A 27029-nucleotide genomic window follows, 5' to 3' on the forward strand; every position below is an offset into this window, starting at 1 on the left:
TTTCATCATGTTGCTCAGGCTGGTCTGGCATTTCTAAGCTCAAGCAATTCACCCACCTCAACCTCCTAAAGTGTTGGGATTACAGGCATTGAGCCCGCACACCTGGCCTAATCAATTATTTATTCACAGGATTTTTTTGTTTTGTTTTGTTTGAGACAGAGTCTCACTCTGTCGCCCAGACTGGAGTGCAGTGGTGCAGTCTCAGCTCACTGCAAACTCCATCTCCCTGGTTCAAGTGATTCTTCCACCTCAGCCTCCCAAGTAGCTGGGATTACAGGTGCATGCCACCACACCCAGCTAACTTTTGTATTTTTAGTAGAAATGGGGTTTTGCCATGTTGGCCAGGCTGGTCTCAAACTCCTGACCTCAGGTGATCCACCTGCCTTGGCTTCCCAAAGTGCTGGGATTACAGATGTGAGCCACCACACCTGGCCTATTCACAGGTATTTTTATTTTTATTTTTATTTATTTTTGTTTTGAAACGGAGTTTTGCTCTTGTTGGGCAGGCTGGAGTGCAATGGTGTGATCTCGGCTAACCACAACCTCTGCCTCCCAGGTTTAAGCAATTCTCCTGCCTCAGCCTCCCGAGTAGCTGGGATTACAGGGATGTGCCACCACACCTGGCTGATTTTGTATTTTTAGTAGAAACGGGGTTTCTCCATGTTGGGCAGGCTGGTTGCGAACTCCCAACCTCAGGTGATCCTCCCGCCTTGGCTTCCCAAAGTGCTGGGATTACAGGCGTGAGCCACCCCGCCTGGCTCACAGTTATTTTTAACTAATTTGTCTATGATTAAAGAATCTCAGCCTTCACTATACATCAATATCATAAAATACCTATTTGTTTGTGGATTGCTACTGCTGTATGTAGACATCATCAGATACCACAGGAAGGGTGAAACATAGCTGTCTTTGGACCTTACTATTTCTAAATTAATTCCCTAATTTTTAAAAATTCTCTAATTTGAGTAATAAATTGACTTCCAGGTAATTTTCCCTGCCATCAAAACATGAAGTGGATTTTCTCATGTTTCTGTAGGTTGTTTAAAGAAAAGGGAAGGGAACAAGTACTTATTTATTTTTATTCATTTATTCATTAATATTTTTTCATTTAGGCTTATAACAACAGTCACATAAATTGTTTTATTTCTTAGAATCATTCTGTAATGGTAGATGGACATATCCTCATATCGCTTAGTAGAAATGGAAGTTCGGAGTTAGGAAATTTACCCAGCATCACATAGCTCATTATGTCTACAAGATATACGCAGTGTTGTCAAGATGTCAGTTCTTCCTATCTTGATCTGTAGGCTTATCCCTACTTAATATGTAGGTTCAATGCATTCCCAATCAAAATCCCAGCAAGTTATTTTGTGGATATCAGTAAACTGATTATAAAGTTTATATGGAAAGACGGGAGACCCAGAATAGCCAACACAGTATTGAAAAACAAAGTCAGAGAACTGACACCACCCAGCTTCAAGACTTACTGTGAAACTACAGTAATCCATAAAGTGTGGTATTGGTGAAAGTATAGACAGATCGATCAATGAATCAGAATAAACACTTCTGAAATAGACCCACATAAATGTAATCAACTGACTTTTGACAAAGCAGCAAAGGCAAAACAGTAGAGAAAATAGTCTTTTCAATCAATAGTGCTAGAAAAACCTGGATATACACATGTAAAAAAAAAAAATCTAGACATAGACTTTACACTTTTTACAAAAATTAACTCAAAATGGATTGTAGACCTAAGTGTAAAACCCCTAGAAAACAGAAGAAAACCCAGATGACCTTGGATATGGTGATAATTTTTTAGATATGACACAAAAGGCATAACCCATGAAAGAAGTAATTGATAAACTGGACTTCCTTAAAATTATGAGCACTTTTACTCTGCAAAAGACATTGTCAAGAGAATGAGAAGTCAAGCCACAGAGTGTTTTGCAAAAGATAATCTGATGAAGGATTGTTATCCAAAATATACAAATAACTCTTAAATCTCAATATTAAGAAAATGAGGGCTGGGCACCATGGCTCATGCTTGTAATCCCAACATTTGGGAGGCCAACGGGGGGTGGATTGCTTGAGCTCAGGAGTTCGAGACCAGCCTGGGCAACATAGTGAAACCCCCATCTCTACCAAAAAAAAAACAAAAAACAAAAAAATTAGGCGGGCATTGTGGTGCGGGCCTGTGGTCCTAGCTACTCAGGAGACTGAGGTGGGAGGATGGCTTGAACCCAGGAGGTGGAGGTTGCAGTGAGCTGATTGAGCCACTGCCCTCCAGCCTGGGTGACAGAGCCAGACCCTGCCTCAAAAAACCCGAAAAAACGAGCAACCCAATTAAAAAATGCCAAAAGATCTGAACAGGTACCTCACCAAAGAAGCCATATAGATGGCAAGTAAGCATATGAAAAGATATTCAACATCATATGTCATTAGGGAATTGTAAATTAAAACAACAATGAGATATGACTGTGTACTTATTAGAATGACCGAAATCCAGAACACTGACAGCACCAAATGCTAGTGAGAGTCTGGAGCACCAGGAACTCCATTTATATTGCTGGTGGAAATGAAAAATGGCATAGCCACTTAGGAGCTCAGTTTGGCAGTTTCTTATACTACCAAACATACTTTTATATGATGTAGCAATTGCATGCTTTGGTATTTACTCAAATGAACTGGAAACTTACATTCACACAAAAACCTGCACATGGATGTTTATAGTAGTGTTATCTGGAACCTCCAAAACATTGAAGCAACTAAGATGTCCTTCAGTAGGTGAGTGGATAAACTGTGGTACATAAAGACAATGGAATATTACTCAGCACTAAAAAGAAATTAGCTATTAAACCATGAAAAAACACAGAGGAAATTTAAATGCATATGTACTAACTGAAAGAAATGTACTATATATTTAAACTCATGTGGGTATATGCCTATATACATTATACAATCCGAAAAGGCTGCATACTGTATGATTCCAACTGTGACATTCTGGAAAAGGCAAAGCTATGGAGACAGTAAAAGAATAAGTGATTGCCAGGGGTTTTCAGAAGGGAGGGATGAATAGTCAGAGCACAAGGGGTTTCTGGGGCGTTGAGACTGTTGTGTACAATACAGTAGTGCTCCCATATCCATGGGGGATATGTTCCAAGACATTCAGTGGATTCTTGAAACCACAGGTAATACCACACTATATACACTATGCACAAATTTCATTTTCCTTCTTCACAATTTCATGAATAGAAGATTCATTCTTATCATAGATTAACTTAGGAAACTCAGCATACAATTTTTTATTCCTTATTAAGTCCAGAAATTTTACCTTTTCACTTAAAGGAAGCACTTTATGGCTTCTCTTTGGCATATACACGGTGTATACAGTGTGGATATGTAGGACAAATGGAAGATTCATGTCCTGGTGGGATGGGGCAGGATGACATGCAATTTAAAACTTATGAATTATTTATTTCTGGAATTTTTTTCTTTAATGTTTTCAAACCACAAGAGGATACCTGTCATTATCTACATTTGTGAAAACCGATAGAATATGTAACACTGAGAGTGAACACTAATGTAAACTGTTGACTTTGGGTGATAGTTATGTGTCAATAAAGTTTAGTAATTTAAAAAAATGTATATTTAATGCCCTTTTGACTATTTTTAAATTTAAAAATTTTTTTTAATTTAAAAATAGTTAAAAGGGCATCAATTACATTCACAGTGTTGTACAACTATCACCACTGTTTACTTTGAAATAGAAATTTTGTATCCATTAAGCTATAACTTTGTTTTTCTCCCTCCTCCCAGCCCCTAGGAACCTCTGATCTACTTTGTCGCTTTGAATTTTCCTATTTTAGATATTTTGTATAGATAGAGATAGGTTATGTTTGCCCTTTTGCATCTGGCTCATTTCACTTAACATGTTTTCAGGGTTCATCCATGTTGTAGCACAATTAGGAACTTCATTCCTTTTTATGGCTGAATAATCCATTGTATGTGTATATCACATTTTGTTTATCCATTCATCTATTGATAGGTATTTGGATTATTTCCACCTTTTGGTTACTGTAAATAATGCTGCATTGAATATTGGCATATAGGGATCTGCTTGAGTCCGTGTTTGAGATTCATGCAGATATATGCCTAGGAGTGGATTGCTGGGTCGTATGGTAATCTATGCTTAACTTTTTGAGGAGCTGCCAAACTGCTGTTCCCAGCAGCTGTGCCACTTTACATTCTCACCTGCATTATCAGAGGGTTCCAATTTCACCATACATTTGCCATGAGTTGTTATACTGTGGTTTTTAAAAATTATAGTCATCCTATCGGGTGTAAAATGGTATCTCATGGTTTTGATTTACATTTCCCTGATGACTAATGATGTTGAGTATCATTTCATGTGCTTACTGGCCATTTGTATATTTTTTTGGAGAAATACCCATTCAAGTTCTTTGCCTGCTTTTAAATTGGGTTGTCTTTTTGTTGTTGAGTTATAGAGTTGTGTTTTTTTGTTGTTGTTGTTTTGTTTTGTGTTGAGACAGACTCTTGGCTCTGTTGCCAAGCTGTAACGTAACGGCACAATCTCGGCTCACTGCAACCTCTGCCTCCCAGGCACAAGAGATTCTTATGCCTCAGCCTCCTGAGTAGCTGGGATTACAGGTGTGCGCCAACACCCTCAGCTAATTTTTGTATTTTTAGTAGAGATGGGGTTTTGCCATGTTGGCCAGGCTGGTTTCGAACTCCTGGTCCCAAGTAATCGCCTGCCTCAAGTAACCTGCCCACCTCAGCCTCTCAAAGTGCTGAGATTACAGGCGTGAGCCACTGTGCCCAGCCTAAGTTACAGAGTTTTTAAATAATATATTCTGACTACCAGAGTTTTAAAAATATCTTGATATATTTGGGGGGGGGGCATATTTATATTTATAAGTAAAAGCAAATTTTATTTAAAAATTTACTTCTTGGCTATTATTTAATAGGACTAGATGAGAGTTTGGACTGCATTTTAGAAACAATATTTTGTTATATAAGATTGAGGTAAAGAGGATTAGGGTTTTATCTCCTAGTCTTTCTCTCTGAAATTTTACATATGTATTGTGTCTGCTTTCAATAATTTTTTTTTTTTTACTCTTAATGTTTGCTGTTCAAGAATTGGCCCAGTATGCACGTTATGCACATGTACCCTAGAACTTAAAGTATAATAATAATAATTAAAAAAAAAAAGAATTGGCCCAGTAATGTTATATTGTTTGCTATTGTTCCTTTCACTCAAAAATTACTAATAGATTTTTAAATAAAATTTATGTGTGAATATCCTTACAACTTGGTGAGACCACACTGTGTGTAATTACTTGATACAGGTTTCCCCTGTTAACAGCCAAATAATGAAGTTCATCTGCAATCACAAATTCTCTGGAATCTGAACTAAATTGATAGACAGTCCTGACTCAAACAGTCACTAGTTTACCATCTGATTTCAGTAGCCAGATGTGCCAGGTATAGGTGAGTTTGTGTAGTTGCTTTTAGAATTTGTAAAAGAAACCAAATATGGTATTTGTAGCAGCTCGAATTAGTATGTGAATGATGCTTTCTAATAATATAATCTGTTATTGTGATTTAAAGCTATCAGACTGCTGCCTATTTTTTTTTACAATGGATCAAGTTTTATGGAACCATCTCTAAACACATATCAAAAGTTGAAGTACATCATAAAAAAACCTTTAGCCTGACCTGAAAATAGTACATAAATACATGAGTATGCTTTTGGTTACCTATCCTGTCCTGGTGGTGATTTGCAGGAGCACAAGGGCAAACTGTTTTAGAAACGTCTGGGGCAGAGCATGGTGGCTCATGCCTGTAATCTTAACACTTTGGGAGGCCGAGGCGGGTGGATCATGAGGTCAGGAGATCAAGCCCATCCTGTCTAACATGGTGAAACCCCGTCTCTACTAAAAATACAAAAAATTAGCCAGGTGTGGTAGCGGGCGCCTGTAGTCCTAGCTACTTGGGAGCTGAGGCAAGAGAATGGCATGAACCCAGGAGGCAGAGCTTGCAATGAGTAGAGATCGTGCCACTGCACTCCAGCCTGGGCGACAGAGCGAGACTCTGTCTCCAAAAAAAAAAAAAAAGTTACAAAAAATTAGCTAGGCGTGGTGGCACGTACCTGTAGTCCCAGCTAGTTGGGAGGCTGAGGCAGGAGAATTGCTTAAACCCAGGAGTCGAAGGTTGCAGTGAGCCAAGATTGCGCCACTGCACTCCAGCCTGGGCGACAGAGCGAGACATTTTCTCAAAAAAAAAAAAAACAGAAGTCTGCAATAATATGTATCTAGCTTCAAAATATTATATGTACTTTCATGCAATATAGTCTAGCTGTCATTATAACTTGACTAATTGTTAGTAAGATAATGGAATCTGAGTGTTATTTTCAAAGAAGCAGACCTAATTGTTTTGCTATTTGTAGTTCCATGGATGAAAAATTAATGTGTGAGAAATAACATTAGCATTTTAAATTTTTTTATATATCTCTCTCTCACCATAAGTAACCACCTGTGCCTAATCAGTTAGTGGGTTGTCATTGTAGAATAGTTATGAACCCAATTTGATGATTTCTCTTAATGGAAACCTTTATGTTGAAAGTATAGGAGTTTTTTTTCGTCATTTCTGTTGTGCTGATATAGAATATTGTTTAATTTTTTATAACTTTATTGTCAAATGTTCATAATATATTAGGAAAAACAACTTCTATTATGGTAAAAATCAAAGTAGAATTAAAATTTACATATATAACTAGGCATATTGAAATAAACATTTGTGAAATTTTGTTGTGAATAAATAATCGGAATGGTGTTCTGATTTTATAAGTACAATATTTGATGTTTGCTTGTTGTGGAACTAAACACAGATCTACACTTGTTGGTAATAAAATGGTGAGTCACCATAATGATGGAGATCACTAAATTCAACTTGATTCAACTATTTAGGCCAAGGCTTTGGGTAGCAAGAAAAAAGATTAAAATGTAAGTTCTTTTTAATATTATCCTTGTAGTTTCTATCTTGTAGGTGAATTCATATTATAAGAAGCAGTTTTTCTTGGTCTCCAGTAATTGTGCTTCTTTGGGAAGAATGCAATTAGGATTTTATTTTATATAGAATTTTGCATAAGGATTATAGATAGCAAAGCCCCAGTAAGAATATTTTCACTGATTAGAAAAAAATTTCTATTTATCTTCACAAATAAATTTCATGGTACAGCAAGAACAGTAAAAGATAATTCTTTGCACATATAAACTCGCACATTTTACAGCCTTAAATCCATTAAGATATAGTCTGGGGCCAGGCGCAGTGGCTTATGCCTGTAATCCCAGTACTTTGGGAGGCCGAGGTGGATGGATTGCCTGAGGTCAGGAGTTCGAGACCAGCCTGGCCAACATGGTGAAACCCTGTCTCTACTAAAAATATCAAAAATTAGCTGGGCATGGTGGCGGGCACCTGTAATCCCAGCCACTCAGGAGGCTGAGGCAAGAGAATCGCTTGAACCCAGGAAGCAGAGGTTGCAGTGAGCCGAGATTTGTGCCATTGCACTCCATCCTAGGCAACAAGAACAAAACTCTGTCTCAAAAAGAAAAAAAGATAAGTTCTGGTACAGTAGCTCACACCTGTAATCCCAGCACTTTGGGAGGCTGAGGTGGGGGCATTGCTTGAGCCCTGGAGTTATACATCAGCCTGGGCAATGTGGAGAAACCCTGTCTCTACAAAAAATACAAAAAATTAGCCGGGCATGGATGGCATATGCCTGCAGTCCCAGCTCCCCAGAAGATTGAGATAAGAGGATCACTTGAGCCTGGGAGTTGAGGCAGCAGTGAGCCATGATCGCGCCATTGTATTCCAGCCTGGACAACTGAGTGAGACCCTGTCTCCCCCAAAAAGGTCCATATACAAGTTTTCTAGACTCTATACCAATAGCTGAATACTCAGTTAGAATCTAAATTTTTAGGAATTATTACTCACATCTTGGTTTTCTCTCCTGTTAGTATATTAATTATTTTATAATTTACTAAAATGTGGGGGAACTAATTTTTTTTGTGTATTTAATTGGTTATATAAAATATATTTATATGTTAATATATAATGCATAGTAAAATATATATTTATAACATTTGTAATTAATATTGCCACTGGTAATAATTTTAAGTGCAACTTAATATACTTGATCAATCTCTTATGTATAAAATGGTAGTGGTTAGTGCTAAGTTGAGACCTATTCAAAAAGTACTAAGTTAACTTAATTCTCTTGTTCTTAAACTGCTGCTAATTCATTAAAACTCATTTGTTTTTCCTTTATTTCAAGAAATTTTCTGTCTCTTTTGTTTTTTTTTGAGACAGAGTCTCGCTCTGTTGCCCAGGCTGGGGTGCAGTGGTGCGATCTCAGCTCACTGCAACCTCTGCCTTCCAGGTTCAAGCAATTCTCCTGCCTCAGCCTCCTAAGTAGCTGGGCTACAGGCACAGGTCACCAAGGCCAGCTAATTTTTGTATTTTCAGTAGAGATGAGGTTTCACCATATTGGCCAGGCTAGTTGCAAACTAATGACCTCATGATCTGCCTGCCTCGGCCTCCCAAAATGCTGGGATTGCAGGTGTGAGCCACCACACCTGGCTGAAATTTTCTTATTGAGAACTCCTCTCATTGCTTCATTTGTTTTTTATTTTATATTATTATTATTATTACTATCATTATTATTATTATTATTATTTTGAAGACGGAGTTTCGCTCTTGTTGCCCAAACTGGAATGCAATGGCACGATCTCGGCTTACTGCAATCTCTGCCTCCCAGTTCAAGCGATTCTCCTGCCTCAGCCTCCTGAGTAACTCGGATTACAGGCACACACCACCACACCTGGCTAATTTTTTGTATTTTTGGTAGAAATGGTGTTTCACCATGTTAGCCAGGCTGTTCTCCAACTCCTGACCTCAGGTGATCCACCTGCCTCAGACTCCTAAAATGCTGGGATTACAGGCGTGAGCCACTGCGTCCAGCCTGTTTGTTTTTTGAGACAGGGTCTTGCACTGTCACCCAGGCTGGAGTGCAGTGGCACAATCACAACTCACTGAAGCCTCCAGTCACGCTCAAGTGGTCCTCCCATCTCAGCCTCCAAAGTAGCTGGGACCACACACGCATGCCACCATATCCAACTCGGTTTTGTGTGTGTGTGTGTGTGTTTTGTAGGTTTCCCCATGTTGCCCAGGTTGGTCTCAAACTCCTCAGCTCAAGTGATCCACCAGCCTTGGCCTCACAAAGTGCTGCGATGACAGGTGTGAGCCATCACACCCAGCCAGCATTGCTTCTTTCTTTACATTTAGAATTCTCTCTTTGATCTGTTCTCTTGGAACAGTGCTTTTCATACCACAGGTTGTTATGGCCCCATGTAGGTTGTGAAATTAACTTGGTAATGAACTTTAATAGAATAGAAAATACTAGATATTCTATATAGTACAGGTGCAGATTTAAATACATCTACTGATTTACGTATATACTGAGTCTTAGTGTAAAGATACTTGGCCTTCCAACTTAGAATGTAATGCTATTGTAGGTAAATAGTTTTACTCGTTTAATTGTGTCATATCCCTTTTGTGTTAAACACTTCCCCTGCTTTGTGTGTGCTATATTTATGTAACTTTAAATCTGATTCTCATTGTCAGTGCTTTTCTTAATCATCTTACCATATCATTTTCTGCTCTCTCTATAACCCCCACTTACATCCTCTTTACATTCACAGAGGTGGCATTTTCAGAATCCTACCTCTTCTCTCTATTGCTGCTACTTCCATTTAAGTCCATGCTGCAATCAGTTCTCAGTAGCTTTCCAACTGGTATTCCTGTTTACACTCCTGCCCCAGATTGTCTTTTCCACATAGCAGCCAGAGTGATCCTTCTGAAGTGTAAGTTAAGTTATTATCACTTTATTATTAAAAATCCTCTAGTGACTTTATTCAGAGTAATATCCAAAGCCTTGTAATCTGGCACTGCTGCTACATCTCTGAATCTTTTTTCATTTTCCTAATTCATTTTGCTACTTTTGTAAATTGTGCATGCCTCCTCCCACCTCAGGGTTTTTACTTCTTTTCTCTTTTTTTAGAAATTCATTTCCCCAAGATTTTTCATGAGTTGCTCCCTGGGTTGTTGTTGTTGTTGTTTTTCCCCCTCCAGATCTCTGCTTAAATATCAACCTCTTTGAAAGCATACTCGGTCAACTTATCAGAGATCACTCTATAAAATAGTGGCTCCCCCACCCTGTACTCTGTTCTCTTCATAGAACTTATCACTTCTCCTGTTGTGTAAGTTTTTGTTTGCTTGTATCTCCTCACTGTTTCTATTTTGTCGACTACTGAATCTTCACTATTTAGAGGAGTATCTGGCACATTGCAGACTCGTAACTATTGAATAAATGAATGAATACACCCTCAAAGGGAAGAAAAGATGTGAAGTTGATGGGGGGTAGGGATTAAATGTGTAGTCTCTTGGCCAATTTAAACTACATTATCTCCATTTTTATTCTTGGATTATATAGCTGTAAAGAAAGTTTAAAAGCAAATCCAAGAACTGTTTTTTTTTTTTTTTTTTTTAATTTTTTACTCTTTAAACTGGGTACTCTATGCTTCATCTCTAGTTACTTTCTTCACCCAAGGAAAATGTATTGAATGAGTAGCTAAAATACCTACCTAAAACAAAATAGTGCTTTTTTCTGCTTTGGCTAATAGAATGGTGGAGGCAGGGATCAGTAACTTATAAAACCCTAGTTAAAGTGAAAATACATGGCTACATACAGTGGCTCATACCTATAATGCCAACACTTTGGGAGGCCAAGGTAGGAGGATATCTGGGGACCAGGAGTTTGAGGCTGCACTCAGCTTTGATGATGCCATTGCACTCCAGCCTGGGTGACAAGGCGAGACGCTGTCTCTAAAAAACAATAAAAATTTAAAATTTTGATATATGTGGCCAAGCACAGTGTCTTATGCCTGTAATCCCTGCAATTTGAGAGGCCGAGGTAGGCAGATCACCTGAGGTCAGGAGTTCGAGACCAGCCTGACCAATGGTGAAACCCTGCCTCTGCCAAAAATACAAAATTAACTGGTGGTGCATGCCTGTATCCCAGCTACTTAAGAGGCTGAGGCAGGAGAATAGTTTGAACCCAAGAGGTAAAGGTTGCAGTGAGCCAAGATGTGCCATTGCACTCCAGCCTGGGCAACAAGAGCAAGACTCCATCTCAAAAACAAACAAAGTTTTTGAAATATGTGATTTTGTTATAGTGTATTCTTACTAGATTTCCATTTAAAATTTCATTTTCCAAATTATTAACTGACTTGTCTTTTCCCTCCTCTTTTTAGGAAGAAAAAAGATGCAATTGATCCCTTACTATTCAAGTATAAAGTGCAACCCACTAAAAAAGAATTATATGAGTCTGCTATTGTTAGAGCAGCACAAATCAGGTAAAACTCACTATCTTCTCAATAGTAGTTTAAAGTAAAATAATTATGTAAGATTAAAAAGGTCTGATGTAGAAGAAATAGGAAGTACTGTGATTGCTTTCCTTTTAAAAAGTAAATGTACATTTATATGTTCATAGATTGATTAAAATAAATCCTAAGAATCTTGATGAAGGCCAGGTGGAGTAGCTCACATCTGTAATCCTAGCACTTTGACAGGCCAAGCCAGGAGGATCACTTGAGGCCAGGAGTTCAAGACCAGTCTGGACTATGTGGCAAGACCCTGTCTCTATTAAAAAAAAAAAAAAATCCTAATGGACTGATTGAGCCCTTCGTTTAGATGACTAACCCCAAATAGTCTTCTATCTAAAGAATTAAAAAGGGTCCTATTTATGAAGTGCTTTTCATGAGATAACTCAATTTTTAATATTAATGAAGGTGCTTATAAACGTTAATGTTTGTAGTATTCATTAGACAAACATTTGATCCGTTTTTTCCTATTCGTTAAGAAAGTTAAATCATAAAAAATGAGTATCTTTAAAAAGTTCTTGTTTGAGGCCTAATCAGAGGAGACAGAAGTTAATATAAGAAGTTGCTTTAGTGAGTAGTTAATACATAAAATAACTGGCTTTAGGTTATACAGATATATTTTAGGAAAATCCCTATTGTTGCCTGTTGGGTTTAGGCTCTTAGTCATCTGAAAGTAAGAAGATATCAGCCAGCTATCAACCTGCCACCTAGGAGTCAGTCTTGCATAAAATAAGTTTTGCTTGTGTTCTCATTGCTTTTGTTCCATATATATTCGTGTGTCCAAACAAAAGTGGTAATAATAATATAAGTATTAAGAGAATCCTGAGATAGATATATCACTTTCTGTGGCTATATTGAGGTATGTGTGGTTTGTTGGTTTGTTGATTTTGGGGGGCTCGTCATTAGTTTAAGATCTCTAGAGCATTCTACATTTTACTGTATATTCAAAAATAATATTCCAAAACTAATGTTTGATTATTCAAACTTTTAAAATTTTGTTTATGGGCTCATGAATAGCACTGTTGAGACTACAGATATTTTCCTCATTCGCAGTTGAGTTTTTTTCTTTTGCCTTTAGTTCAGGATGTTATTTACATAATGTAATTCCCTATTTAATATTTTTCATTTTTCTATTTACTTTTTGACTTATACTTTAATTATTCTGCTAGACCATGATTACAGTCTTGGTTAGCTCATTTTTTTCCTAATTGGTAAGCCAAAGAATTACAAGGTGAGAAAGTTATACTTCATAATAAAAGACTTAAATGACTTATAGGTCTTTGTTAGCATCAAAAAATAGTACAATGCTATTTTTTTAATAAAGTGATGGTAATATTCCTCTAATAAAAAAGAAGACTTGATACGTTAGAGTAGTATTGACATGTAGAACTTTCCTTTTTTTTTTTTTTTTTTTTTTTTTTTTTTTTTTTTTTTTGAGACGGAGTCTTGCTCTGTCGCCCAGGCTGGAGTGCCGTGGCGCAATCTCGGCTCACTGCAAGCTCTGGTTTCCGGGTTCACACCATTCTCCTGCCTCAGCCTCCCAAGAAGCTGGGACTATAGGTGCCTGCCACCACGCCGGGCTAATTTTTTGTATTTTTTTTTTTTTTTTTTTTTTTTTTTTTTTTTTGAGGCGGAGTCTCGCTCTGTCGCCCGGACTGGAGTGCAATGGCCAGATCTCAGCTCACTGCAAGCTCCGCCTCCCGGGTTTACGCCATTCTCCTGCCTCAGCCTCCCGAGTAGCTGGGACTACAGGCGCCCGCCACCTCGCCAGGCTAGTTTTTGTATTTTTAGTAGAGACGGGGTTTCACCGTGTTAGCCAGGATGGTCTCGATCTCCTGACCTCGTGATCCGCCCGTCTCGGCCTCCCAAAGTGCTGGGATTACAGGCTTGAGCCACCGCGCCCGGCGTATTTTTTTTTTTAGTAGAGACAAGATTTCACCTTGTTAGCCAGGATGGTCTCGATCTCCTGACCTCGTGATCCACCCACCTTGGCCTCCCAAAGTGCTGGCGTGAGCCACCGCGCCCGGCAGAACTTTCTTTTATAATGGAAATGTTATATGTATGCTATCCAACAGCCATGTGTCACTATTGAGAATTTGAAATGTAGCTAGAAAGAATGAGGGAACTGAGTTTTTAATTTTATTTATAAATAAACAATATGTGGCTAGTAGCTACCACGTAAACTAATGTAGTCCTTGAGGACTAGTTTCTTCAGCAGTCAACAAGTAATTACCTTCTCTTTACCACCTACTGTATGGCACAGAGATATAGCGGAGTCCTTGTTCTCATGGAGCTTTAAATCTAGGAAAAGAATATAGTCATCCTTGGTTATCTGTGTGGGAGGGAAATCTTTGGATGTTCAAGTTTCATAAAATGGTGTAGTATTTGGATATAACCTACACACATCTTCCCATATACTTTAAATCATCTCCAGGTTACTTATAACACCTAATACAATGTAAATGAAGTATAATTCCTTGTTATACTGTATTGTTTAGGGAATAAACAATTTTTTATTTTCTCCAAATACTTTTGATCTACAGATATGGAGGGCTAACTATACATTTTTGGGAAGGCCACTACTTAAAAATCATATATGGTTTATTCACTTACTGGAGCTTTTAACTTGGCTTTTTCTTGAAAGGAATACATTGAACTCAATTAAAACATTTACTTTTTTCCAGAAATACTTCTATTTCTTTTCTATTGGTTTTGTTTTGTTTGTGGTGGTGGTGGTGGTTACTCTTGTGGTTGTTTTTAATTGGGGGCAAGGGAGAATAAAAAACAGTATGTTTTAGAATATTAATTTTAAGCCTCTTTTAATTTTCATCCCACTGATTTGTTGGTTGTCATGAGATTTAAATACAAAATGTTTTAAAATTTGATATAAGCTATGTTCAACTTTGTTTACAATATCCACTTGATATGCAGCACTTAATATGATTTCTGGTAGTCTACTGATTTTAATTTTTTTTGTTTTGTTTTGTTTTGCTTTGTTTTTTTGAGACAGGGTCTCACTCTGTCTCCCAGACTAGAGTGCAGCAGTGCAATCTCAGCTCACTGCACCCTCCGCCTTCCAGGCTCAAGCAATTCTCCAGCCTAAGCCTCCCAGGTAGCTGGGATTACAGGCGCCTGCCACTACCACCCAGCTAATTCTTTTTGTGTTTTTAGTAGAGATGGGGTTTTACCATGTTGGCCAGGCTGGTCTCGAACTCCTGACCTCAAGTGATCCACCCTCCTCAGTTTCCCAAAGTGCTAGGATTACAGGCGTGAGCCACTGTGCCTGGCCTGATTTTAATTTTTAAGAAAATTTTAATGGTTATACTTGTAGGGGTAATAATCTAATTTTATAAAATTTGATTTACTCTCTATAGCATATTTTCCTTAAAGTTTGTTTTCTTTTTTGTTTACTTTTTTCTTTTTTTCTTTTTTTTTTTTTTGAGACAGAGTCTTGCTCTGTTGCCCAGGCTGGAGTGCAGTGGTGTGATCTCAGCTCACTGCCTCCTGGGTTCATGCCATTCTCCTGCCTCAGCCTCCCGAGTAGTTGGGACTACAGGTGCCCACCACCACCACTAATTTTTTGTAGTTTTAGTAGAGACAGGGTTTCACCATGTTAACCAGGATGGTCTCAATCTCCTAACCTCGTGATCCACCCACCTCGGCCTCCCAAAGTGCTGGGATTACAGGCGTGAGCCACCGCACCTGGCCCTTGAAGTTTGTTTTCTCAGTGGCCCCTAAACAACAAATGCGTATGCTGTTTTTGTAATAGACTTTTTATAATAGATTCACTCATGTAGCTCTTATAACTTCCTACATAAATACCTCTGTAAAAGTTTCTTGTAACTTCTACATAAATACTGTTAGAAGATGAAGTATCCTTTGATTCCTAGGCTTGAAATTCAGGTTATAAATTTACAGAAATTATGGAGTTTGGGTTGAACTCTTTGATGCTAACACTACCCTCTTTGACTTCCTTGCTTCCTGTAGCCGGAGAAAACACCTATTTTCTCGTGATAAACTAAAGCTTTTTCTGAAGCAACACTGTGAACCACAAGATGGAATCATTAAAATAAAGGTAATCAAATAATGAAATTATTTGTTGGAAGACAGAAAACAAAATGGGTAGTGTTATAAAGTTACAACATTGCTGAAATGTTATTTCAAAGATGATTAAAGATTGCTCTTTTTAAATCTGGAACCAATTTTTAGTACTTCTGGAAAAGATTTCTTAGATTAATTACTATTTTTAAAATTGCTAGAATTGCTAGGTGGTTCAGTTACTACCACTTATAAAAAAGATCAACAAGGACAGGTGAAAATAGAAAATTTGGAAAAAGAAAAGTTATCAAGTGGGGCAGCTATAGCTTCCTAATACCTGTAGTGTGGTTCTGGCTTATGAAGAATAGACAGATTCAAAGAACAATGCTAAACAGAGCCTACTAGATGAGAGAACAATGTATAATAAAAAGAGCATTGGCTGGGCACCGTGGCTTACTCCTATAATCCTTGCGCTTTAGGAGGCCAAAGTGTACATATTGCTTGAGCCCGGGAAACCGGCCTGGGAAACATGGCGAACCCTGTATCTACAGAAATTACAAAAATTACCTGGGTGTGGTGGTGGTAACTGTAGTCCCAGCTACTTAGGAAGCCGAAGTAAAAGGATCACCTGAGCCTGGAGAGGTCAAGGCTGCTGTAAGCTGTGATTTTACCACTGCACTCCAGCCTGGACAACAGAGTGAGACCCTGTCTCAAAATAATAATAATAATAATGTATCATGCTAATACTAAGCAGACAGATTATATTTTGTTAATAACCATTAAGAGAGGAAAAAGTCAAGTTTTAGAGATTTCACATTGCATACCAAGTAAAAAGTTAAATGGTAAAACTCAAAGTAATTTTTTTTTTTGGTTGAGATGGAGTCTCGTTGTGTCACCCAGGCTGGAGTGCAGTGGCCGGATCTCAGCTCACTGCAAGCTCCGCCTCCCAGGTTTACGCCATTCTCCTGCCTCAGCCTCCCAAGTAGCTGAGACTACAGGCGCCCGCCACCTCGCCCGGCTAGTTTTTTGTATTTTTTTGGTAGAGACGGGGTTTCACCGTGTTCGCCAGGATGGTCTCGATCTCCTGACCTTGTGATCCACCCGTCTTGGCCTCCCAAAGTGCTGGGATTACAGGCTTGAGCCACCACGCCAGGCCCAAAATAATTTTTTAAAATGCAAAATATTCAACTTTTATTGGGATAAAGACACACTAAGTAAAAAAAGCAATAGAATGGAGCCTCATGCCTGTAGACCCAGCTACTCCTAAGGCTGAGGTGGGAAGATCACTTGAGACTGGGATTTCAAGTCCAGCCTGGGGAACGTAGCAAGACCCTGTCTCTAAAAAAAAAAAAAGCAGAAACAGCACATACGTGGGGCCTGTCAGAAGGTGGGAGGAGGGAGAGGATGGGGAAAAATAACTAGTTGGTACTTGCTTAAAACCTGGGTGATAAAGTAATCTGCACAACAAAAACCCCATGACACATGTTACCTGTGTAACAAACCTGCAAATGCACCCCTGAGCTTGAAAGTTTAAAAAGGCAGTAGAATGGGTTGGAGAGATGTATGCATTTGTCACAAATCATCTCCAGCATGTGTAAGATTTGTGCATTTCACTGTATATAAATGTTTAAAAAGAAGAGAAACTTTAAAAAAACAATGAGTTTATGCGAAAAGTTAACATTTCAGGTCTCTAGAGACAAGATTGATTAAAAAAATGGACACTTGGTTAACTATTGGAATAATAAAGTTAAATCTAACTCAAAAGAAATGAAACAAATTTTAATGTTAAACATGACGAGGTACTTAAACATGACGAAATAGAAAAAAAAATACCAAGGATGAGATTGAGCATAAACATAGGTTTTAAAATGTCATGCATAAGTGAGCCAAGATCGTGCCACTGCACTCCAGCCTGAGCAACAGGAGACTCCGTCTCAGGAAAAAAAAAAAAAGTCATGCATAGATTTCAAGGGCAAGCACTGGGGAAAAAATACCTTGAGTAAATACAATGAAGAGTGCAAATTAACTAGAAAAACATATGCACCCCAGTAGGAAAATGGTCAAATAGATATGATTAAAATTCACAGTGGATGAAATATAAAAACTTGAAAACGTAAGATAGCGTCATCTGAAAAATAATTTTTTTAAAATGTGAGCATATTTATGTATCTGCCTTGATAAGATTCAATTATGCTCTATCTATAGCATTATCAGGTAGCCATATTAAATGATGCTTACAAAAAGTTTTAATGATTTAGATACTTGCAATAAATGGTTAGAACAGTGCCTGACACTTGGTAGGCAGTCGATATATGTGAATAGTTGTATATGTGTATTGTAAACAGCCAGTTGGCCAGTTTCTCTAATTTATAAAGATTTCTTACACATCAGTGAGCAAAGATGACCCAATTGGAAAATGGTGATAAAAGACATCAGCAAATATTTCACCAAGGAAAAAGTCAGTGAACATGGAAAGAAGATCAACTTTACTTAATAAATAAATGGGAATTAAGGTCACAATAAACATTTTTCACTTAGAGTATAATAGAAGATTATTAATGGATATGCTGGTGTATTAATCCATTCCCACACTGCTACAAAGACATACCTGAGACTGGGTAATTTATAAAGAAAAGAGGTTTAATCAGCTCATAGTTTTATGGGCTGTACATGCTTCTGCTTCTGGGGAGGCCTTTGGAAGCCTACAGTCTTGGCAGAAAGCAAAGGGAAAGCAAGCACATCTTCACATGGCTGGCAGGAGAGAGCGTGAAGTGGGAGGTGCTACATACTTTCAAACAACCAGATCTCATGAACAGCAAGGGGGAAGTCCGCTCCATGATTCAGTCACCTCCTACCAGGCCTGTCCTTTACCACTGGAGAGTACAATTCCACATGAGATCTGGGTGGGGACACAGAACCAAATTATATCAGCACAGCACTTTGTGAGCAAGCACACAAAGTTTGATAACCAGTTTTGGTGAGCATAGACTGCTGTTAGGAGTACCTACAAGTACAGAAAGATGTGGGTCTTGTGTATTATGTGTTTGAATAAGGAACTTTGGCAATTAATGTACTAAAACGTATTTTGGCCTTTATGAGTGTATATATATTTGAGACGAAACCACCCATGTGCTTTATAATCATATTTAAGGTGCAATTCTGTAGACAATTACATAATTCTATTCCATAGATAATCCTGTTATCCCACATAATTCAGAGATTATGTGGGATGGAATATGATCATTTTAATGAAATCTTCTTTAATGTGAAATTTTGATAGATTCTTGATTTATTACATGGCCAGAACTGGTTGAATTCTAGGTGTTTAAAGCTGTGCTCTACCTACAAAAATAATTATACACAAAATACCCTTTTCTGTTTTGTTAACTTTTTGTGTTTTGTATCATTATTTTCTCACACATTTCCTGAAAGGTATTTCTGTAAATGGCACTTGTTTTCATTTGCTTGAGAGGAAGAATGATGATCTTGGCCATTAGGTCAAAAATAACAAAAAGTCTAGGGTTGCACATGGATAAAAGGTAAGCAAGACTGGGCACAGTGGCTTATGCCTGTAATCCCAGCACTTTGGGAGGCCAAGGCGGGCAGATCACTTGAGGTCAGGAGTTCGAGACCAGCCTGGCCAACGTGGTGAGATGTTGTCTCTACTAAAAATACAAAAATTAGCCGGATGTGGTGGCGCGCACCTGTAATCTCAGCTACTCGGGAGACTGAGGCAGGAGACTCACTTGAACCTAGGAGGCAGAGGTTGCAGTGAGCCGAGATCATGTCACTACACTCCAGCCTGGGTGACAGAGCAAGATTCTGTCTCAAAATAAATAAATACATAAATAAAATTAAAATAAAAAAACTTTAAAAGGCAAACAAATTCTAGATACAAGGTAAAAGGAGATAAACTCTTGGATTTAGTAATTATTCTAGAACCACACCATTTCTGGCAAGAATAAGGTTGACTTCTGAACTTCTTTGTTTAAACTTTATAGGAATTTGCAAGTATTTCTGCTTTTATCAAGACTAGAGGGATGTAATGGGAAATTTGATACATTAAGTATTTAAGTTATTACTCTACCCTGGGAGGAATATCTGAATAAATGTTCAGCAGTTGGCAAATGGTTAAGAAAAATTTATCGGGTTAATACAGTGGATTTTTAATGTTAAATATATGGATTGATTATTCATTTACATAGAAAATCTCACAAAATTTGTCAAAGCAAAATAAAGTATTGTATAATATATAATTTTGAAATATAAGAAACTGTACAACCATTCTTGAGGTATTTTATTATAATGTAATCTTTGAATTGTGGTTTTCTTTCTGGTAAGCCTAATTAATTATATAGTGGAAAAAGGATTGGTTAAACCAACTAAGATGTATTTACTACACAATAATGCATAAAATTCTAATGTTTTTATCCTGATTTTTTTTTTTTTTTTCTGAGATGAGGTCTTACTCTGTCACCAGGCTGGAGTGCAGTGGCATGATCTGTGCTCACTGCAACCTCCACCTCCCAGGTTCAAGCAGTTCTCCTGCCTCAGCCTCCCAAGTACCTGGGACTACAGATATGCACCACCATACCCAGCTAATTTTTGTATTTTTAGTAGAGATGGGGTTTCATCATGTTGGGCAGGATGGTCTCAATCTCTTGACATCATGATCTGCCTGCCTCGGCCTCCCAAAGTGCTGGGATTACAGGCATGAGCCACTGTGCCCAGCCTATCCTGGTCTTTTAACAGCATTAATAGTGGCCATATGACATGTAGGGCATATCTGTATATTGTTTACTAATGTGTTATTATTGTACCCTATGTCTTTGTGTTAATTAAGGCATCATCTCTTTCAACGTATAAAATAGCAGAACAAGATTTTTCTTATTTCTTTCCTGATGATCCGCCCACATTTATCTTCAGTCCTGCTAACAGACGAAGAGGGAGACCTCCCAAACGAATACCTATTAGTCAGGTAAGTAGAGAACTGATTAAAACTACATTTTCACTGTTAGTAAAACAGTATTCAGAATCAAGAAGTATGTTTGTCTCCCCTCACATCCATAGCCTAGAGGAAGAAACTCATTACCTCACCAAAAAATATGTGAGTATGTACTATATGTTGATAACTGCTCAGCAATGAGGCTTGTAGAAGTTTCAGGTGTGAATTAGATATGACTTTCATACCACAAGGATTTTATACCAAAGTGGAAGCAAGCACATAAGCAATTACTGAAATGTAAAGCAGGGAGTAAACTATGGGATTGAAGTATAAAATAGTAATAAATTCTGACAGGAGGAAGTTATAGGGGGTTTTTAAAAAGCAATAATGCAGCCGGGCACAGTGGCTCTTGCCTGTAATCCCAGTACTTTGGGAGGCTGAGGTGGGTAGACATTTGAGTCCAGGAGTTCTAGACTAGCCTGGCCAACATGGCAAAACTCTGTCTCTACTAAAAATACAGGAGCCTGAGGCACGAGAATTGCTCAAACCCAGAAGGCAGACAGAGGCCGAGGTTGCTGTGAGCCGAGATCATGCCACATTGCACTTCAGCCTGGACAACAAAGCCAAGACTCTGTCTTAAAAAACAAAACAAAAAAAACCTACACAAGTTAATTAGGTTAGAGACACTATTCTTAGAAGAAATAAAATAAAAATAAAATTTGACATTGGCCACAAGAATGTTTCTGGTATGTCTTTTTTCTACATCTTTCATATTTGATATTTACACCATCTAGTTTATAAAGTAAGCTGAAAGTTTGTTTTTCTAATGCATTTTTAAGGCTCTTTCTATGTATTGCCAATTTTTCCTGAGATATTCTTGTAGTAATTTATAGAGCTACAGAGTTAACTCATGTTCTGTGTATTACTAAGATTAGAGTTATTAACAGTTCAGTTGCACTTTTTTTTTTTTTTTTTTTTTTTTTTTTGAGATGGAGTCTCACTCTATCACCCATGCTGGAGTACAGTGGCACAATCTTGGCTCACTGCAACCTCCACCTCCTGGGTTCAAGCAGTTCTCCTTCCTCAGCCTCCTGAGTAGCTGGGGCTGCAGGTGCATGCCACCACTCCCAGCTAATTTTTGCATTTTTGGTAGAGATGGGGTTTCATGATGTTGGCCAGGCTGCTCTTGAACGCCTGACCTCAAGTATTCTGCCTGCCTTGGCTTCCCAAAATGCTACGATTACAGGCATGAGCCACTGTGCCCGGCCCAATTATACTTTAGAATAAAAACTCATTTTAGACTGGGCATGGTGGCTCACACCTGTAATCCCAGCACTTTGGGAGGCTGAGGTGAGTAGCCCACTCGAGGTCAGGAGTTCAAGACCAGCCTGGCCAACATGGCAGAACCCCGTATCTACTAAAAATACAAAAAATAATTAGTCGGGTGTGGTGATACGTGCCTGTAATCCTAGCTACTCAGGAGGCTGAGGGACAGGAATCACTTGAGCCCAGGAAGCAGAGGTTGCAGTGAGCCGAGATCACACCACTGCACTCCAGCCTGAGGGATACAGCGAGATTTTGTCTCAAAAAAAAAAAAAAAAAAGAAAAGAAAAAAATCATTTTAGTATAAAGAAAGTGTAATTGGTGAGAGTTTTAAATATTTTGCTTTTTATTCTTAACTATAAGAACCAGGCATACTGTTGTGGTTTGTTTTTTTAGGAGGACAATGTTGCTAATAAACAGACTCTTGCAAGTTATAGGAACAAAGCTACTAAAGAAAGAGATAAACTTTTGAAACAAGAAGAAATGAAGTCACTGGGTGAGTTTTAACATTCTTTCCAAAAGCTGATTAGGAATAAGAAAGAATATTTCTCTGTGCCTGAGTGGGGGATGTTTCTGAAATGGCATGTTTCTGGTTAATTGTTTTGAAGTGCAGTTATTTTTTCTATCAGATAACTATTGTTTATTTGTTTGCTTGTTTTATAAATAAGACCACTTCATCTCTTAAAATTTCACAGTCTTGCATATGCCCTATTAAATTGCTTAGTGCTAGATTAAGCAGAAGTTTGAGTTTCTGGAGCTTACAAACTGGGGCTATTTTGTTTGATTCACAAAGCCTTTTAAAACATTGCTTCCCAAACTTGAATATACATATGAATCACTTGGGGATCTTGTTAAAATGAAGATTCTAAATTAGTAGGTCTGGTTGGGGAATGAGATTCTGCATTTTTTAACAAGGTGATGATAACCTTGCTGCTGGTCTTCAGATCACACTTTGGGTATTAGGGCTTCCAAAGGCACATATATGTTTGTCCCAGTACTGTAGTTTGTCATAAACTTAGCCAATTTGCTTTTCCTATTTTAATCACCTGCTGGCTCCCTCTAGGAATTTTGAGAGTCTCTACTAATCTCATTTATTTCAAGGATTCTGTTGTTATATCAAAAAAATTGCCAAGTGTTATTTTTTGTCTATATATAGTTCTAAGTTTGATTTTTCTCCACAGCTTTTGAAAAGGCTAAATTAAAAAGAGAAAAAGCAGATGCCCTAGAAGCGAAGAAAAAAGAAAAAGAAGATAAAGAGAAAAAGAGAGAAGAACTGAAAAAAATTGTTGAAGAGGAGAGACTAAAGAAAAAAGAAGAAAAAGAGAGGCTTAAAGTAGAAAGAGAAAAGGTATTCATTTGAGTATACTAGCTATACTCTACATATAGTACTGCTACTTTACATATCTACCTCCATGGTTGATTTTCAAATGCTTTTCTACTTTCATTCACATTTATGAATATGCATAGAAAGCTGATTGGTTTATCTCCCTTTTGCTTTGGAACATTTAACATGCCTTTACACATACTTAAAACCTCTTTTAGAACGCAGTTCTAAATGATTTCATTGTTTAGACTTCCAAATTTAGGGAAGATTATATATGTAAAAGTTTATATGTAAAACTTTAAGAGGTAAAATACACAGTTTGAAAAATAAAATAGGCCGGGCACAGTGGCTCACGCCTGTAATCCCAGCACTTTGGGAGGCCAAGGCAGGCAGATCATGAGGTCAAGAGTTTGAGACCCGCCTGGCCAGCATGGTGAAACCCCATCTCTACTAAAAATACAAAAATTAGCCAGGCATGGTAGTACGCACCTGTAATCCCAACTACTAAGGAGACTGAGGCAGGAGAATCGCTTGAACATGGGTGGAGGTTACAGTGAGCCAAGACCGTGCCACTGCACACCAGCCTGGGTGACAGAACAAGATTCTATCTCAAATAAATAAATAAATAAATAAATAAATAGAAATAACAAGAATGTATTACTGTGTTCTTATCCTATTTGAAAAATAAGGTGTAATAATAGTGTTTCATCAAATCTTTGATTGTGGTCTTGAGTGGTACATATTCCTTAGAGAATTCTATAGCTGGTTTCCTCCAAAGTCAGTCATTTTCGGAGATTTCTTGGGATATTCACAAGTAGCCTTAGAGGATCATGTTACATGCTCCGTGCTCATTTTAGTTGTCTGTAGTCTGCCTTGAATTTTTTTTTTTTTTTTAATTTCTAGGGTACATGTGCACAACGTGCAGGTTTGTTACATAGGTATACATGTGCCATGTTGGTTTGCTGTACCCTTTAACTCGTCATTTACATTAGGTATTTTTCCTAATGCTATCCCTCCTCCTGCTGCCCACCCCACAACAGGCCCCTGTGTGTGATGTTCCCCACCCTGTGTCCAAGTGTTCTCATTGTTCAATTCCCACCTATGAGTGAGAACATGTGGTGTTTGGTTTTCTGTTCTTGTGATAGTTTGCTCAGAATGATGGTTTCCAGCTTCATCCATGTCCCTGCAAAGGATATGAACTCATCCTTTTTTATGGCTGCATAGTATTCCATGGTGTATATGTGCCACATTTTCTTAATCCAGTCTATCATTGATGGACATTTGGGTTGGTTCCAAGTCTTTGCTATTGTGAATAGTGCAGCAATAAACATACATGTGCATGCGTCTTTATAGTAGCATGATTTATAATCCTTTGGGTACGTACCCAGTAATGGGATTGCTGGGTCAAATGGTATTTCTGGTTCTAGATCCTTGAGGAATCGCCACACTGTCTTCCACAATGGTTGAACTAGTTTACAGTCCCACCAACAGTGTAAAAGCATTCCTATTTTTCCACATCCTCTCCAGCATCTGTTGTTTCCTGACTTGTTAATGATCACCATTCTAACTGGTGTGAGATGGTATCTCGTTGTGGTTTTGATTTGCATTTCTCTGATGGCCAGTGATGATGAGCATTTTTTCATGTGTCTGTTGGCTGCATAAATGTCTTCTTTTGAGAAGTGTCTGTTCATATCCTTTGCCCACTTTTTGATGGAGTTGTTAGATTGTTTTCTTGTAAATTTAAGTTCTTTGTAGATTCTGGATATTAGCCCTTTGTCAGATGGGTAGTCTGCAAAAATTTTCTCCCATTCTGTAGGTTGCCTGTTCACTCTGATGGTAGTTTCTTTTGCTATGCAGAAGCTCTTTAGTTTAATTAGATCCCATTTGTCAATTTTGGCTTTTGTTGACATTGCTTTTGGTGTTTTAGTCTTGAAGTCTTTGCCCATACCTATGTCCTGAATGGTATTGCCTGGGTTTTCTTCTAGGGTTTTTATGGTTTTAGGTCTAACATTTAAGTCTCTAATCCATCTTGAATTAATTTTTGTATAAGGTATACGGAAGGGATCCAGTTTCAGCTTTCTTACATATGGCTAGCCAGGTTTCCCAGCACCATTTATTAAATAGGGAATCCTTTCCCCATTTCTTGTTTTTGTCAAGTTTGTCAAAGATCAGATGGTTGTAGATGTGTGGTGTTATTTCTAAGGCCTCTGTCCTGTTCCTTTGGTCTATATATCTGTTTTGGTACTAGTATGATGCTGTTTTGGTTACTGTAGCCTTGTAGTATAGTTTGAAGTCAGGTAGCGTGATGCCTCCAGCTTTCTTCTTTTTACTTACGATTGTCTTGGCAATGCGGGCTCTTTTTTGGTTCCATATGAACTTTAAAGTAGTTTTTTCCAATTCTGTGAAGAAAGTCATTGGTCGCTTGATGGGGATGGCATTGAATCTATAAATTACTTGGGCAATATGGCCATTTTCACGATATTGATTCTTCCTATCCATGAGCATGGAATGTTCTTCCATTTGTTTGTGTCCTCTTTTATTTCGTTGAGCAGTGGTTTGTAGATTTCCTTGAAGAGGTCCTTCACATCCCTTGTAAGTTGGATTCCTAGGTATTTAATTCTCTTTGAAGCAATTGTGAATGGGAGTTTACTCATGATTTGGCTCTCTGTTTTTCTGTTAATGGTGTATAAGAATGCTTGTGATTTTTGCACATTAATTTTGTATCCTGAGACTTTGCTGAAGTTGCTTATCAGCTTAAGGAGATTTTGGGCTGAGATGATAGGGTTTTCTAAATATACAATCATGTCATCTGCAGACAGACAATTTGACTTCCTCATTTCCTAACTGTGAATACCCTTTATTTCTTTATCTTGCCTGATTGCACTGGCCAGAACTTCCAATACTATGTTGAATAGGAGTTGTGAGAGAGGGCATCCTTGTTTTGTGCTGGTTTTCAAAAGGAATCCTTCCAGTTTTTGCCCATTCAGTATGATATTGGCTGTGGGTTTGTCATAAATAGCTCTAATTATTTTGAGATACGTTCCATCAGTACCTAGTTTATTGGGCATTTTTAGCATGAAGGGCTGTTGAATTTTGTTGAAGGTCTTTTCTGCATGTATTGAGATAATCATGTGGTTTTTGTCATTGATTCTGTTTATGTGATGGATTATTTTTATTGATTTGCATATGTTGAAACAGCCTTGCATCCCACGGATGAAGCCCACTTGATCATGGTGGATAAGCTTTTTGATGTGCTGCTGGATTCAGTTTGCCAGTATTTTACTGAGGATTTTCACATCAATGTTCATCAGGGATATTGGTCTAAAATTCTCTTTTTTTGTTGTGTCTCTGCCAGGCTTTGGTATCAGGATGATGCTGGCCTCATAAAATGGGTTAGGGAGGAGTCCCTCTTTTTCTGTTGATTGGAATAGTTTCAGAAGGACTGGTACCAGCTCCTCCTTGTACCTCTGACAGAATTCGGCTGTGAATCCGTCTGGTCCTGGACTTTTTTTGGTTTGTAGGCTATTAATTATTGCCTCAATTTCAGAACCTGTTATTGGTCTATTCAGAGATTCAACTTCTTCCTAGTTTAGTCTTGGGAAGGTGTATGTGTCCAGGAATTTATCCATTTCTTCTAGATTTTCTAGTTTATTTGCGTAGAGGTGTTTATAGTATTCTCTGATGGTAGTTTGTATTTCTGTGGGATCGGTGGTGATATCCCCTTTGTTGTTTTTTATTATGTCTATTTGATTCTTCTCTCTTTTCTTCTTTATTAGTCTTGCTAGTGGTCTATCAATTTTGTCGATCTTTTCAAGAAACCAGCTCCCGGATTCACTGATTTTTTTTAAAGGGTTTTTTGTGTCTCTATCCCCTTCAGTTC

The 27029-nt window shown here is 38.0% G+C and overlaps 1 protein-coding gene across 2 annotated transcripts in view; it reads left to right on the forward strand.

Moving 5' to 3' along the window:
- Positions 1-27029, forward strand: part of BAZ1A (bromodomain adjacent to zinc finger domain 1A) — a 131086-nt gene that overhangs the window by 53990 nt on the left and 50067 nt on the right. For both annotated transcript variants that reach the window (XM_010377370.2, XM_010377369.2), the window contains exons 5-9: positions 11391-11492; positions 15507-15594; positions 20401-20535; positions 22222-22321; positions 23007-23173. In XM_010377370.2, the coding sequence (XP_010375672.1) occupies positions 11391-11492; positions 15507-15594; positions 20401-20535; positions 22222-22321; positions 23007-23173 (592 nt within the window). The remainder of the gene's footprint in view (positions 1-11390; positions 11493-15506; positions 15595-20400; positions 20536-22221; positions 22322-23006; positions 23174-27029) is intronic.

The sequence above is a fragment of the Rhinopithecus roxellana genome, chromosome 5 (assembly GCF_007565055.1).
Source record: "Rhinopithecus roxellana isolate Shanxi Qingling chromosome 5, ASM756505v1, whole genome shotgun sequence".
Taxonomy (NCBI): domain Eukaryota; kingdom Metazoa; phylum Chordata; class Mammalia; order Primates; family Cercopithecidae; genus Rhinopithecus; species Rhinopithecus roxellana.